This window comes from Bombus huntii, chromosome 11, assembly GCF_024542735.1.
Source record: "Bombus huntii isolate Logan2020A chromosome 11, iyBomHunt1.1, whole genome shotgun sequence".
Taxonomy (NCBI): Eukaryota; Metazoa; Arthropoda; class Insecta; order Hymenoptera; family Apidae; genus Bombus; species Bombus huntii.
This window is the reverse complement of record NC_066248.1, coordinates 12,948,816-12,966,532: the sequence shown is the minus strand read 5'-3', so window position 1 is coordinate 12,966,532 and position 17,717 is coordinate 12,948,816. Positions and strand designations below refer to the sequence as shown.

The following is a 17,717-nucleotide window of genomic DNA, read 5'->3' as shown; positions in this document are numbered from 1 at the left end:
TTTCACCGACCTCGAGTTTCTCATCCGTGAACGGTGCACTCGTTTCGCACGCGAATTCTGTCCTATGCGCAGTAATAATGACAGTTCGTTCGATCTGCGCACCTATCGATTACGCGCCCTCAAAGGGCCAACTTTGCACCACACAAGGTTAAAATGCGCGGGAAAAATGCGCAAATCGTAACGAATTGACGATTTCGTATATTCTATGTAATCGTGTCTCGTCTACGTATAGTCGCGTTTGTTTGGGTTTGAATAATATGCGAGGATTGACGCCCGGTACGCGATTCCGGCATTCGAACTTCCCGCTTCGAGCGCTCGATAATTTCGAGCTTTCCTCTTCGAAGCGCCGATTCTCGCGGCTCGTGAAAATGTGATCGAACGGCATACCCTGTGTCGCGCGACGGATTTTTCGTGCCCGGTAAGCGCAAATCTTTTTTCTATCAAAATGACGGTGAACCGATCGGTGATAACAATGGTGTTGATGCTGGTGACGAGCGTAATTGTTTTGGTTCATACGAAGGACGTGACGACACTGGAGTACGACGATCTCCTTCCGGTGAACGAGACCAACGCCCGGCACCGAGTCCATACAGGTCAGATTGAATGATTTTTGCTCGTTTTCCTCCATCTTTCTCGTTCGTTTAATTTATCTAAACTTGTTATTCGATGTTTTACAAATGTATCAAAATTTGAATATTATCGAGATTGTTTCCTATAGATTTTTTAATATTAACCTATATTTATGTGATTATGTGTATGTACATATATATATATATATATATATATATATATATATATATATATATATATATATATATATATATATATATTTATATATATATATATAAATATATTATATATATACATACATACATACATACATACATATATGTAATGAATAACACTACCATACAGACAAAAATTCTACAGTATGTATTTTGAATACTATCGGTAGTGAGCGTTCAGATTCATATATGATTTTTCCCTTACTTAGCGTGGTCAATACGCGACTACATAGTATTATTATTTACATTTGTAAATTTTACTGGATTTACAAGATTTATGGGATAGCATTTTTTAAATAGCTTTCAACGTATTTTACATATCAGTACATAACCGAAAGACTATTTTTACGCGTGAAAAAGACTCCCTTTTTCCCGTTTTGTTCATCCCATTCAATATATTCGAGTTTTCTCGGCAATGATTATACACGTCACGATTTGCATTGAATGTCACCGCTCATTTAAATTATCGAAAGTATCGCTTATGTTTGTTGCACAATGTGTGTCACGATACCTTCTTAAGACGTATGACCTTACTGCGAAGAAAATATTAGCATTGTTAATTACATGTACTATTTTGTAAACTATATATCTATTTTCAATTACCCATATTTTATGATCGTTATAGAAGATAATACAATACTTGAATTATTTTTTTGACGTTAATTTATTCTTTTGGAAGTCTTCACCGTGAAATGAAAAAATAAATAACATTTATAAATGTTTTCTGTTTGCGGTATGGCAATTGCACTGTCTCGAAAAGAACAGTATGACGGTGAATGCTTGAACTTTGTTACCCGTCTTGGATTTGCTAGGGAAGAATGACCTTTGCTCTAACGCTTCTGTGAAAGTATTATACGTTCGCCGAGTAAGGCCTTGTGCCTTTCCGAAGTAATCTTCTAACGCACGCCTACTTTTCATGGGGAAATTTCATTTTTCCTTTGGTTTCTGTGTCGTCGAAATTTAAGTGAAATCGTATTTTCGTCAAATATTTCCACGCGCCTCCGTGTTTGGTCTACGTTGTTATTTATAAATAGAACTATGAAATAATCATAAATTTGCCACGCGCGTTAAGAAACGCCAGGAAAGCCATTATTAGAAACTGTAATCTGTTATTCTTAGGCGTAATTCTTCGTATATATTAACTTCTAAATATATTTCATGATTCAGATACTTGTAATTAAATTTTCAATATTTCATTCTATTAAAATATTTGTTAATTTCAATAAATTTAAATAATTGCTAAATTTCTATTAAAAATTTTCATTGTTAATTAGAATTAATATAGTTCTTCCCATTTTTATTCAATTAATCCTATATCATCGATACTCTGCGTAGTATAATAAAGTTTTCGCAAATTTTTAATTCAAAATAAGCTATCAAGATTAAATAATATAACGTAATGCAATTGACGATATGAAAAACAAAAGGATTTCATGGTGGATATGTTGGAATGATTCTCGATTTATACGGATTCTTCGCTCATAATTCAATGCAAAAGAGGAAAGAGTTTGTAAGATGACTTGACTCTCCACTAGGATTAACGATCACGTATGTCGTTGAACTGCATTGTCCCCGTTGTTTCGATAATTCACGTCGAAGTAACTGGTACTGAGGTAACATCCGTAGCGAAGGTTCGAATTACGTAATTTCTAGCGAAATCTGTCGGTCGGTTGTTTCACTGCTCATTTTTAATTGTGTGCATTATACAGAGAGACAGCTTTGCGACACGATCATTTCGTTTTAATAACACTTCTCAATGAACTTGCTTCATTCGGATGAAACTTTTTCAAATATAGTTTGTTTAATTTTTTTCTTGCTGTTTAACTTTATTCGTTATCGAAATAATGTTTGAAAGGTAGGAGTAATGTAAATTTTAACATTTTGAGTATATCTTTATTTTCGTACAATATTATTCATATTGTATACTAATTTTTTACCAAATGTCTTGTAACATACTAATGTATTTTTGAACTAATTAAACATTTTGAGAACACACACATGTTCATGAGAAGGTTCTGTAAATGCTCGGATGCTTTTACCAGTCATTATATCCATAATCGCTAGTTTAATTAAACTACTTTATGTTCAAACATTTCAAGGTCAGAATCTCTCATTCCAATTATTTACATTATTTAATTAAACGATAGCTGCCTGATCATTTCATTAAAGGATTAACGGTGACTAACTAACGCATTCACCTCGTCTAGAAAAATTTCCCACGCCGTAAAAGAATTCGTCGATAGCTATCGTTGGACTGTGTCCATCGCATTAGCTTTAATCGCGTTCGCTTAATTTGCATTCGTTTAGAAAGGCGGAAATGCGTTTCTGTGCGTGTCGAGGGAGGTGTCGTATGCCAACTCGATGAACTCTCAAACGAACGTCTAACTGTGCGTGCAAATTATTTGTGCGATTGCGCTTTCTATCAGCGTACGAACGTTAAATAGAATTTTACGTCGTGTCTTGTCCGTGAACGTGCGCGTTCTTTAATCACTCCTGGCCAAACGATAATTAAGCCAAAATTCTCTGCTTGAAGATCTTCATACACGAAGGCTGCCGGTGTGAAACAATACAGGATATGGTGTAACCTGGACGTGTTGAAACCGTGGTACAACGAAATTGATTCAGAGACATTCTAACCGAGTGGTCGCAAACAATCGGTTTTTCTCTAATCTAATAAGGCAAGGCTATGCACATATTCGTCTTTTATCGTTGTTCATTTCTATGTATGTATTATCATTGAAAAGGCGTGTTATTTTTATAAGAATTTCCTCTCCATTCCGTGATAACTATTTCGTATAAAAATTTTTTTAAAAGATTTCTTTTTGGTCCGAATAAACAAATTTGAAACACTAATTACTAATTACAAATGATCAAATCATTTGTAATTGTAATCACAATTTATGCTTCAAATAACTCACGTCGTTTAGCGTAATCGTCTTTTTTCTAATTAACTGGTTATTAATGAAACATAGCTGTAATTTTCGCCGGACAAGCGAATCAAACATTACGAGTTATTTTAGTACGTGAGACACTGTCTGGCACATCTGATGCATATGCATGCACTAAACGTAAACGTGCTGGCAACGTAGAGTTCTTTTTCAACCTTGGTGCGAATGGTATCCCGTGTACGTGTTGAGGCTGTTGTTAAGAGCTCGGTATCGTACGAATTCTGCCAATGGTTGACCGTACGAGCCTGATGTGCTCCGAGCGTTCATTTAACAATACAGCAGTTACGATTCGTTAGCATTGTTTACGGTTTGGAACAAGTTCGTTAATAAATTACCTGACATTTTAAGCATGCGGGATGATGACAATCCACGATTGCTGCCTTTTTCGTTCCACAGTTCGACAGTTGCTTGCTGTGTCATAATTAATTTTCTTTCTACGTAAGTGCGATACTTACGATTAGTGTTGTTGGATTTTTACTGAAATTCTTCATGTTATTATACGAAACGTTAATGCGAATCTACAGAAACGTTGTGTTAAAGCATTCGTAATTTTTTTAAATGATTCGCCAATTTAACAGTTTAATTGCGAAAGAAAATCTCAAGAATTTGTCTAATATTTTTTCGCTATTATTCTTTTGCAACCTAGAACCTACAATTTTATGAAGTATAAAGAAATTGAAGTAGTCACTATAATAAACTATTTTTTTTCAAATCATGAAAATTCTTCTTGTGTCTCATTCGTCATCTCTTTATCGTCATTTGTTTAACGGTCTTCTATAAAGTATTTATAGTGTCGTGATTTACAGTGTCGTGATACATGCTTTCAAATAGTAGTTGCCTGATTTTTTTGATCAACATGTGTTTATGTACTGTCCGGTATTATTTTAAAATTCTTGCTGTTCTTCAAAACGTGTTAGGTTAGCCATTCGAAAATCTTATCTGCAAGATGTAAGTGTTCGTAGAAGTACAGGAAATGAATTAAAGGTACGCGAAGGGAGCACCATGCACTACAGCGTATAGGAACTATACGTTTTGATAAGAGAATCTACGTATAAGATTGTGAGCGAACTTCTTATCTTCTTACGTTTAGATAGTTACACGCAAGAAAGCAAATAGGATAAAAGAGTGAATTTCGTGTTAGGCACTAGGAAGCCTCGAAGATTAATGTACACGCAATGTTAGATGATTGGAGGAGATTTAATTAAGATTAATTCCATCGCTTTAGATGATTCTCCTAATTCGCAAGTATACAGTGTTACGCTGTTACGGAACAAATGTAATTTACAGTTTTCGTGTCCCATCGAATCCAGGAAGTTCCGTAACTGGTCTATTAAACATTAACCTATTGTAACTTAATACCGTTAAAGTAAAGTATTTTCAAAAAATAATTTAATCGATCCTTTAATATCATACAAATTTTGCAGAAATACACGAACAGATATAAAATAATAGAAACGATGAGCGTACAAATAACATTGTGACTCTATCTCAGGAAGAAATTTAGTTTCAATTGTGACCGCGAACGGTCGCGTGCATCATCACGATCTGATTAGAAATATTCGATAATTATTTGCTTATTTATAATGGATCTATGTACGCGCAATTTTAATGATAATAATAGTCAGGGCCGCTACGTGTTCCTTAAAGTGTTGCGCATTGCCTTCTACGTGTTACGTGTATGGTCTTGTAATGCGATGCAAGGATTTCAAGGTTTCGCCTATATGGTTATGAACAGTTCTCCTATTCGTCTGTGTTGCGTACACCGATAGGATCCAAACGAGATTTAAACGAAGTTGCAATAAATCATGCATAACTTGCCATTGAAAGTTGGACAGCAAACCAGTTCTCCCGCAATACCTCTTTTTCCCCGCGATTTTATTGCTCCAATTATTTCGCCGTACATGTGAAATTGAAATTTCACCAATTATCCGAACAAAATAGAACGTACCGGTAGATACTAGTTTTATACACTGAATTCGTGACATTTTATTTACTTGAATGCACATTTGCAAACAATCTCAAAGCATGACCATGATGGTAAGTAGAATTACAAGGGGAACCTGCATTATTTAAATAACGCTATCCGATGCCATTGAAATCTCGAATAGATTTCAAATTCAGCGTCGTTCTGTTAATTATTTATGACAACACCATCGATTATACACTTGTATTCGCACGTTATTAAATTTACGTCGTGTAAACTTCGTTACTTTTCTTTTTACCTTGTTCGTGTATCACTTTATAACAAAACGAGCTGAGAATTCGAGTGTGCGAAAAGAACTTGGCACGTTTCGCGGTGTGTTTTAGTAACAAGCCGAGTCATCGAGTTTTCTTACGCATTACCATTTCCTGCACGGAGCCCTCCGTTTTTTCGGTTTGGTTTTACGAGCCGAGCAAAATACGATCGTTCGCTCGTTCGCGATTCGAAGGGTGTAATTTTGCCACCGATCGCGATTAGGGACATTAACTTCGCTTAACTTCTTTTTGCCGAGCAGATATGGCTTTGCATTCTTCTCGAAGGCGCATAAGTCCGCCCGTTACGTCTGGCACGGTCGTTTCGCTCCCGTTATTATACAGAACAATGAATAGTTAAGATCGCTTTATTGCCGAGCCACCAAAGCTGCTGGTCGTTTCAAAGCTATCATTACAGGAATCAATGACCTCTTCCTTCGCATCTTCTTCTCTTTCGAAGATAACGGAGTCGTCTGATTTTTGAGAACATTTCTTTGTTTCGATATGAAGAGCTAAGCAGTATTGTTTATCATTAAATTTTTTTAATTTTAAAGAAGGGATGAATAAATTATATAGTGGAGAAAGTAGGAATATCAGACACTAGGGTTTTTATTTATATATACGGTACTGATATCTGTAACAATGATTACAGATCAAGGATTATGAAGATTATAACATTTTTCTACGATAGCCATTGTAGTGTATCGTTCCTTGGTTAGAGCTGTTCGTTTAAATATTTATTTACACCTGCTCTAAAATTCCATAAACCAAAAAGTGAAATAAGTATTTGACACTTTTGTCCTTGCCTCGATTACTATCGCGACATGCACTTGTACAGTGGGTTATAAACCCTGAAACAGGACTCCTACCAGCTCGTGACAAAGCAACTCGCACCTGCTGAAATTCACCACGCACAGTAGCATTGCTGGAGCGTGAGCGAACGCACGGAAATAACTACCCTGTTGTTTCAAGCGAGCTGCGGGAAAAAAATATCCCAAGGCGTATAATTGGTAAATAAAGGGGCGGTGGGAAACGTGGCTCGGTGAAAACATTGACGAGAAAAAGGCGTTGGTTCTGCGTCTCTCGATATCGTCGAGCAATAAATCGGTGCCGCGGGACAGTAATTATCACACGCAGCGATGTTTTTCGCTTCATTGTATGCCGGTTCCGTGCACGCGGAATGCGGTTTTTCTCGCGTCGTTTTGACGTTCTGATACCTCCTGTTGCGGGCTGTTCAAGATTTTGCTAGCGCTGACAGTACAATGGTACTAACGCGAACATTGCCAACGTTTCGCCGTCATAGCTTCTCCAGCTGGAAAGACGCATGCATCGTTACGAGGGGACGATCGTTGGTTTGCGTGGATTCGTTAAATCAATTGAGGAAGGCATCTCCTTTTTTTTCTCTTGTGTTTGCTATTTCTGAAGGACCGCCGCGATCAGTGAGAAATAAATTTTAATAGCAGAAACTATCGGAGTTGTTCGTGCAGCGGTCCCGTTTAAAATGGTACCCAAGAAGCAAAATGACGATTATCAAGTGGTACAACTAGGATGCGTGTTTGTATTGGTACAGGAGGTGAACGTGAATGCGCGTACAACGTGCTCGATATTTGCAGAGAAGAGGGTGTGGAACCTATACTCCGTATAATAGCGTATTATGTTAGTTGTTGGTCGAGATGATATCTGATATACGTAGCAAGAAATAAATATAAAAGTATGGAGCGTTCGTGTATGCGTGATTTTCTAATTATTTCGAACACTTCGGGCTATTGGAATTTTTGTGAGAAAATTTTATTACCTCGTATCGTGTATCGTTATTTGTTATATAGAGGATTGATCTTATCTGTCGCGAATGCTTCGAATCGTAGCAAACGAACCAGTATATCATGATTCACATTGATCGGTGGTCCGAGTTTCTGATTGCGGTCGTTGCGATAAATAAGTAACAACAGGATTAAAAGAGAGCAGATTTGCAGAAATGGTAGTGGCGGTAATTAAAATTAATAGTCAGGTAAAATGATGATTATTGACTGCCGCTGCGAGCTCCGGGTATACACAGGTGAATGTAAATGCAGGTTAGTTGGATACTCGCGATGAAATGGGTGTGTAGGGTAGACTTCTGCAATAGTATACTGTACAGTGTAGGTATAGCTGGTTCACAAGGCTGCGCTTCGTTATAAAGTAGGACTAGACCGCTATTTACTGTAGATAACAATATAAAAGAGAAACCTTTAGAACTCATCGAGAAAGTGAATAAAATATAGTATATTTCCTTAAGAAATGTTCAAAGTATCAAGTAAAGATCGGAATTTTATTATTTATCACGAGAATGCAATATCGAATTTGCCCAGTGGTTACAGGATATCACGGCGTTAGATGCAAAAGATAGCATTCCAAATCGGATTTCAAGTTGAAAGACTAGATTTTCTATATTTGGCAACGCGGTTTACAATCCAGTACGACGACCGCTGTTCACGCCTAGTTTTTGTGGTCAAGAATCGGTAAATATAAAAGTGAAGCGAGTAATAGAAACGATCTAATACTATCGATAAAATGTATTGATCGATCATTCGCAATGTACGATCGGATTTTCTGTAACGTAATCTCCATTGATTACACCTGTGTTCTATTTGCAAGACCCGACGTTTACAAGAAAAATTCATTGTGATTAGGTTATCATTCTGTGACTCGGGTGAGAAATTTCTTCATCGACGATCACGTTGTCGTAATTAAAGGTAAAGGTAATAAAGTTGATTATAATAACCGGTCACGACGTTAAAATTCGTGGCAACATCAAGGTGTTTTTACTTCTTAAACCGATGAGGGAGCGTTTCAGCCACTAAAACGCTGCAATTATCCGCGATTCGTATTTACTGAAACGGTATAGATGTGGGTACTACAGGCGAATCACCGACATGTTTTTTTCAGGAATGATCGCGCGGCGCATTGATTAAAAATGAAACAAAAATTGTTAATACTACGAAAATGCGCATCTAAACGTTGATTCGAAATGTTCGCAGAGGAGAAGCAAGTTTAACATTTTCTCCTTCGCATCTTTCTGTTATCGAAGCGATTTTCCACTGAAAAAATTGAAATAATTACGATTTTTATCACGGTTTATATTGGGACGAATCTTCTCTATTTAACGTGCTATGAATCTTCGTAATTCATGTTTAGTTGAAAATTTTGTTCTAGAGAATATTGAATTTGCACGAAGAATTAAACGAATTCTAGTTCCAGTTTAATAACAAAGAGATCGCATTATCATAAAGAGTCAGTTTCCGAATACTATAACATCAAAATATTAACAGAAATGACAATTTGTCATATTTTCTTCCGGTGATCTTCATACGAAATGCCATCTGAAGCAACTTGAAGTTTAAATTCTAAAGTAGAATCTCGAGAAGTTACTAGTTAGATAAAAGATTGAATTTTTCCAAACGGAAACAGGCCCCATGGGACTGTGTCATGCCACGTTGTAAAGATTGAGCCCTCCTTAGGGGATCTGTGTTGGATGTCCTGATCAGAAGGAGCGAGGTGGGTTTGAATTCAACATTCGCTGTGTAACACAGCGTGCGTAGTCGAGTACACGACGCATATAAGCTGCACAGGTGAAGCGGGATCTCGGTGGTAAACGGATGCCACTCTCCTTCTCTCTTTTTCCTTGTGTCTCGTTCGCCATTTTATATGATACGAGTTACCGTCGTCGTGGTCCTCTTGCTGAATGCGCGCAGGTTTATACTGGTCACTCGCATCCTGTGTCATTATCCATCATTACGGAGTCGGACAACGGTGAGGAATCGCCTGTGTCGGAGTCCGGCGTGCCGTGTAAAATCTCTTCCTCCTCCGTTCGTCCTTTTTTTCGTCGGTCACTTTGATGATCGTTGCGTCCCCATGAATTCGCACGATGATGCTTCTGGCGTGACTCGGATGGCAGTTATTGAGCACGATGGTAGCACTGCGGAGAAAAAATTATAGCACTTATTTTGTAGAATGTCGAATACCCATGAAATTGAATTTTAGAAGAATTGGTCGATTATTTTGAAAGTAAATTCTTAGAACACTGCGATTGATATCGCTCGTGTGCTCGTTGAAGTCTCCCGCAGCGTATTTCTATGCCCTTACGACTTATATGGATTACTCTTTTTAATTCGACTTCTTAACTTGCTTTATAATATCAAGTTGCACTTGTCGCGTAGATTATGATTCTGATCTAACGAATGCGAATGATATTTACGGTAAGGTTTAACGTTAGCTTTAACTTTATTTGGAATTAATCTAGTAAGGTCCACTAAATACAAATTACGTATAGTTCTGCAATTTATTGCGCCTGATACGTTATAAGAGCACCAAATATAGCTAACGATAAAAACTATAAGGCAATCGATTAATGTCAAAATAAAGAAAAATTCCTTCTTACGTATACGTATAATATAATTTTTGTACAGGTATAACTTAAATTTTCGTTCCTCCATAATTTTTTTTTAGATCTAATTATACAGTACGTCGTTTCTCTTTATCCCGAGCTTCTTCTTAATCGCGACAACCCCTCAAATTCGTGCGATAACACTCAGTCCGTAAATATTCTGGCGCATACACGCGTACGATCCTTCTTTCTCGTGATACGAAGCATTAAAGTCTCTTACATGGTATTTCCCCCTTGGTTAGCTTACCTCTTGTTATGTCCTGCTGTTGAAGGTGGTTGCTGGTATATGGGGGGTTCCGATGATTACACCAACCAGCTCGGTCAGTCGAGATAGCCAGGCCGAGGCTGCTCCACTCATGGATGCTTTATTTTCCGAATAAGCGTTCGGTCAGGTGATAGATTTTTCTCTGGTCTTTTTCTGATGAAGATCCGCAACGGATACTTCGATTTTGCTGCTCTGCGAGAATATACAACGAAGGGTTTAATAAAATCGCAAATTCCCATCGAAAAATAATACGAATCATATACAGCAATTTTTGCAGTTGTTCGTAATTTAGATTTTATAGTTATTGGCTATAATATTCGTACTTTTCCTATCATGTTTCACTCAAAATTATGGTGGTATTTGGAATTAATTCCATACAACTTCGAATTTGATAGCTAAAGAGATATCTCTTTATTATTATGTTACACAAAGCCGGTTTAGATCGAAATGTCTTCTGCTTTTGCATGTATTCCAGTCGTGCATTCTTTTATCCAATAAATCTGTTATTTAGTATATTTGAAACGATCTTCTTACTATAATAGTACATAGTATCGTGTATTTTTAAGAGTCAAAATTTACGAGCTCTTTTACGATCAAATCCAAACTTGTGTAACCTGTATATTTTTGAAACGTTGAAAGTAAAGTAGGAAACAGTAACGGGCGCAAGGTTCAACTGAAAATTTTTCTGGTAGAATTAATTGTAATATATTGCGGTATAAAGTACATCTATAATAGAACGCCTGCAGCGATGGCTTTCAGGCATTCGATGATTTATTTAAACGTTCACGGGGCCTCCGTTCTTCTTGGAAAATTTATTGAACAAGATTTAAAGAGCAATGGGAATCTAGGAGTTTCACTTCGTAAACATATTTCATCCTTCGCAAGTTTGCTGCTACATGGGATATTCTTCGAGCGGCCGTTTCATATACACAATTTATTTCCAACGTACAATTAAATATGCTAAGTAGAAAAAAGCATCGAAGCCGAAATAAACTTCGTACGCGCATTGTGAACCTAACAGGTGTTTTTACTGTTTGATGTAATAATCAGCCTGTTAACGCGCGAGCATTGCGTTGATCTTAATATTATGTCTCATATAAACTGAAAAATTGAGAAACATCGTTGTAACAAGAGCAGCGTAAAAAGGAGATGCTTCTCTAAGATAGCGACTCTTTGTCTTCGAGTACAATACAATTATTTAAACAAGTGTTTCTTCGATATACTATTTCACTGTTTTCAAGATATCTTTCATAAACGTGAAAATTGACAAGTCGTAAAAACCGAATGTGCCAGCAGCTCCTAACGCGTTACGAAAGAATGGTAAATGTGCGTGTCCTGGTGCGCTTACTTTTCTCAGAAGAGTAATTACCAGCCGGTTCTAGCTCTTCTTGAAATTCTGAAAAAAGTAACTAGCATTTCGATATTTCGTAGTCAACCGTGATCTACGTCCTTTCATCGGAGCGTGGTGCTTGAACATAACACGCAGCGTATTTTGCTCCGTTTTAATCAGAATATCGGCAATTTCCCAGAGCGGATAGTCGTACGACAGCCGCGGTACACATAGCTATAATCGCGGCTACTCTAAACAGGTTTCCAAGGGACGCCGGATGAAAAATCGCCGCGACACCGGCGTGTTTCTGAGAATCTACCGTGCGATCGAACTCGAACTTGAAATCGAGACTGGCTTGGCGCGCTCGTAATCCAGCGATCGCGATTTTTCACCGTGGTTTTTCTTCCGTTTCACAGCGGTGAGCCAGGATAACAGTTGCGCTGGCCGGTCGTTTCCCTGGCGACGTGGGATTTTCTTTTCCTCGGTCGATCGACGTCGCGCGTATACTTACGATCCACCGTGGAAGAATCTTGGTTGATCGTAAGCAACAAGTACTTACGCGAGCGTCGAGTCGATGGCGCAGGACGCGACTATATTATAGTAGGTTGGGACCATCCATCAACCGGATCAGGGTAGACGAGTAAAAAGCTCAAACTTGTCTAAACCGATTGCTCTGTGCAGCTCTCACGGTCGAGCGCGACCGCTCATTTCAGATAATCCGCGATTGCGTTCGTCTTCGTGGGCATTTTTATCGCGTCAACTTCATACGCGGTCTCGGTTGCCGAGATGCGTGTTCGGGAATGTAGATAGGATCGCGTGTGTGCGTGAGCTTACGCGCAGACGATACCCGCCGTGGACCTGTTCATCCTCGGGCTTTATAGATGATAATGTCTTCGTGGAATGTAGGCTCCTTTTACGCGGCGCGACGCCACGCGGTATTTGGATTGATGCTGGCGTTTGATGCGAAAATAAGAGGCCGTGTAATTGCAGGGTGGCACCGTGGAATTCTATAAACGTAAACGGTGGAATTTCGAGTTGGTCATTAAGGGTGCGTTTTTGATAACCATTAATACGGTATTTGCTATTTGAAAAGGAAAAAGAGCGAGGATAATCTTATATAGAGCCCAATTAAGGTTTATAGAAAACAGTTTATACGAGAAGATAGCAACTATCTGAAGTTTTCCATCGTCTCGTGGCGATGGTAAGTGGTGTTTTTACAATTTGCGACGGTTTAACGACCACGAGATAGAGAAGAGCAATTATAGGATATCCCTTCGCTGTAACGTCCATCAGAGAGCCGTGTGTTTATAAGCGCACGAGTCCACACCAACGCATTTTCCTAATGCTCGTAAACCGCAATTTTGCGTTGGGGATGCGTTGCGCGTTGCCGCCCTCTAATGAAGACGTCGGTAAATGACTTTTCTTCCATGACAAGAATTCGTGCACGCGATGTTATTATTAACGATCTAACTGTTAGTTCAACTTCTTTAAATAGACTCGTTAGTTTAACTTCTTTAAATAAACTCGTTATTCAACTTCTTTAAATAGACTCATTACTTCAATTTCTTTAAATATACCCATTCTTCAACGTTCAACATTTGTACTTTAAACTGTATGTTTCTCTATGTTAAATGAAGAGCACGCGAAGGAAATATGACAACACTATTTTTCACGTTAAACGGTTAATTTCAGCATTCTATTGCGCGAAACGTGAATGTTGTTCTGGTACGCGTAATAGACGGCCGAAAGTTTTCCTCTGTGAACAGCATTGCGGTCGTTGCACGTGCTATTTACGAGGATCGTGGAAGCGAGGTAAAATGCCGCTCAATGAGCATTTACGCAAGTCAAAAACGCTGTCATAGCGGCTTATTATTATTTCATGAGGTAAAAAGGCGTTGCCGAGCCTCTGGTAGACCGACCCTGTTCATTACGCTTCGCGTGTTTCACATGGAAACATTTTTCTGCAATTTTTCTTGCGTCGTTCGTTTTGATTGCTCGATCACTATACTTCCGAGAAACTGCCGTTTAAAAACACTTTTCGTAGGCATTTTTACTACTCGAACGTCCATCGGCATGGTTGACCATCGCGTCGCTGTTGCGGCTAATTGTATGTGTAATTGTGTCATCGCGTACCCAGCACCGTCATTAAATATTTCGTTTCGACATTCGTGCATGCCTCCTCGTCACGCTTTTGGAAAATGAGGTTATGGCAATTCTGTCTTCAAAGCAGTTTATTTGTTGCTTATCGTTGTTTGTATTGATAGTTAGTAAAGAACTAATTGACAAATTTATTGATAATTGACGGATGTATGAGAGTTAATGGTAATTTGAGCGTATCAAATTTGTCGATCTCGTTCGTTAAGAATAAATTACAGAGCTACGTCGAAATCGTATCATTTGAGAGTATTTGACTATTAATGTAGATTTGATATCAGAGATTTAAATGCTTGATTTATTGCCTTGTATCACTATAATTTGTAGGTGATACTGATGATGATACATCGAGCATTAATCGAAGGCGAACGTGTCGCTTGCGTTGTAAATTAATTAGTTGAGCACCTTGTCACACTTTTGTTCTTGAATTCTGTACCTGAGCCCCATACTGCATCTATAATCCGAGCTTTAAAAATAGTAAATTTTTAATTATTTTTAAAAATTGATTAAGTTAATTATGATTAGTAACTATTGCTAACAATAATTACTGCTGCAAAGAGCGAAATGTTTCATCCGTAATATGTAGGTGAATAAAGCTCAAAGTATAAATAAATAAACCAAAGATACGGCAAAGATAAATCGTGCTCAAGATTTCTGAGCGCCTATTATACGGTTTTTTTAGAACTGTTATATCGACGTCTTGTTAAATGGCGATGATGCAGCAACGTCCGATGATCGAGTAGAACTGGAACTAATTCTAGCAGTTTGCTTTTTCTTCAATCTTCCAACTAGTGCTCTATTAACCCAATATCGTTGGCCTCTTCATGTTCTCTCGATGCTTGACCTATTTTAGATAAATATCACAATTACCTTTATATTCTTTTAACATACGAGATACATTTATTTCTACAATATTAATCAGGTTTGTTAAATACTATATTAAGTATCTTTCAAGCATATTTCTCAAAATATTTTCAGGCCACATTATAATATCGCATCTTTCAATTGTTAACAGTCGTATATTAATATTTATTTTGATTTAAGTCTCGGCTGGAAACCAAGGGGTTTGTTTCTCGAATATTAACCGCAAGGTGAGTCTCGTCTTTACGAACCACTTAATAATTTCTGCTTTACGAGGCCGACGTATTACAACCTCTACACTTCCAACGTGCTTTGCCCGGCTACTCGAGGAAACTAGCTTTTTACGTCGACCGCGGATCCCCTGTGTGTGCCGTACACGCGTCATCATAGGAGCTGTTATAACGCTAAAAGTAATTGCAACGTGTAAGTTGAACCAGCCTCTCGTTTGAGTTGGCCGTAGAACTTGAACTATCGCGGATTCATGAAAGTTTTATGCTTCTCGAATTCTGCCAACAGATGATAGTTATTGACCGTGAGATGCTTTAAAATACTGACGATAGCTACTCGCGTTCGCTATGCTAAATTCATGTCGTGTCTCAACTCTGATCGACTCAGGGTCATCTGACATTGAAATTCGTATCCATGGTGGTCACCGCTTTTAGAATGTTTCCTCTTTCTACCTAGCGCAAAGACTTTATCTTTGAATACCACGTAGTACAAATTTCAATCGTCAACCAAGCAATTCACACTTTTGCCCACATTCCGCATTAAAGATTCAGCATTGCTTCTAGAATTTATTGTCTTAAGATCAAATAGCACAAATTTTGATTTCAATTTTTATCCAAGCAATTCAGATATTTCTTAGATCCTACACCGAAGTATCGTTTTCGTAACTTATCTTTAAACATTTAAAGTTCTCAGAAATATTTACCAATGTTGTATCAGAACTAGGTTTGATAACGAACTGCCTGTTACACACCGTTGTTGACTTACGAGCGTGAAACGCACGCGATAGTCGTGCTAGAGCGGATATAACTCCTTCCATCGGCGATAGGCAAGCTCGCGCGGAGACAAGTCGGCGTAATTTAATTTAACGAACCACGTAAATCCTGGCGATCGGTCATCGGATGCCGTAGACACCGCGCACGTCGCATTTCACGAAGATCCAGATAAGAGAGGAGGCCAGAGGCACGCACGACGGCACGCTTAACCACGGGTTTATATACCGCGAGGGTGCTGGTCGTCGGGACGCATCGATCGTCTTAATTAATTCGCGCCGGCAAAAGGAAAGCTCCCATCGTTTTATCAATGAACGCTCTCGTCGGATCTCCAGTCCAACACGAAACATTCGCTTGCCTTTCTGCCATGCTTGAGAACGACTTGCGTGCATCCTGCGATTGGGAAACGGCTCGTAAATAATCGTGTACTCTACGTTACACCCCTACGTTCATAAGAGTTAGGACACTTACCGATAGCGAGATTATTCTCAGAAATGATTAGAAATTTCTTTAAGAGTTAGTTTATCCGAGTTATCTTGCACTACTGAAAATAATTAGTGACATTTTGCAAGTTACAATACTTCTGTATAACATTAACAAGTTCCGTAATAAAACGAATAAAGCTTTTTGCTGATAAATTTTACAAATTATAAGTAGGAATTTTTATAAATCATAATTAACTAAGCTTTCAATGTGATTTAGCTGAGGAGGTTGTGAATATTAACACGTGTGATTCTTAATACATTTTGTTCGCCTCGAAATTTGTAACAAGATCGTGGTCGATTAATGATTTCTTTGATATAACTTAAACAAGTTGTCGCGTTCGATACGAGATTAAAATCTGTCCTATTACTTATAAACGGCAGTGTACATGTTAATAAAAACAGCGAAGCAAGTCTATAAAGAGGCAAGCAAAAAGGTAAATGAAGAGAAAGAAGATTTAGAAGAATAACAATTAAGGAAGAAGGAGAAAAATGAAGGGTAAGGATAAAGGAACAGTCAGCGAGAGCGAAAGGCGAAGAAGAAGACGTGGAAGAATGGATAGGAAAAGAGAGAAACAAGTGGACGAAGAGGGCTCGAAGAGAAGTCTTCGCGACGGTGCGTGGGTGGCTCGATGCATAATTACGTAAGGGTCTATTAAACGCAATCATTAGTAGAAATCTAATGGTGGCGATGGCTTCGTGCACGATGCCCACGTGGTCGCGTGATCATTTGTACCGTGCGTCGAGGAATCGAGGCCGATCTTTGATTTATTTCCTGGCAGCTGTCTCGGTCGTCTCGCAGCTCGGCTGCGCGAGTTTGTAATGCATCGATGGCTGACTGGTAATAGGTTTGGAGCGTAGCGATTATGTACCGGCACGCTTTAACGTCGAAGATCCGCCGCCATGGTCGCGATTGTTCATGGAATCTTCATTCGTTTCGGATGCGTAACACGTAATTCAACTTGCGTTCTCGACGCGTCCTGCTAGTGTATGCACGATTTGCTAGATTCGCGATGGTTTCGGATATTTCGTATGAATCCAAGGCCGATCGGGACGAGAAGTAACATGGGCCGGTTCAAGGATCGGTTTTCAAAAAAATTAGTTCCTCGACACGTGTTTGGAACCAACAGACTTTCATTCGTTGCGTATTGAGTTAATCGTCTGGGGAATATTTTCAAACCGAGGAATCGGGTTTCTAACGATTTTATATGGAGATCATAGAAGAAAACTATAAGTATA

At 38.4% G+C, this 17,717-nt stretch overlaps 1 protein-coding gene across 1 annotated transcript in view; it reads left to right on the top strand.

Annotated features, from left to right (window-relative positions):
* Window positions 1-294: 294 nt before the first annotated feature.
* Window positions 295-17,717, top strand: part of LOC126871147 (uncharacterized) — a 222,338-nt gene continuing 204,915 nt past the window's right edge. Inside the window, exon 1 of the mRNA XM_050629614.1 lies at window positions 295-593. Within this exon, the coding sequence (XP_050485571.1) occupies window positions 446-593 (148 nt within the window). The 5' untranslated portion in view covers window positions 295-445. The remainder of the gene's footprint in view (window positions 594-17,717) is intronic.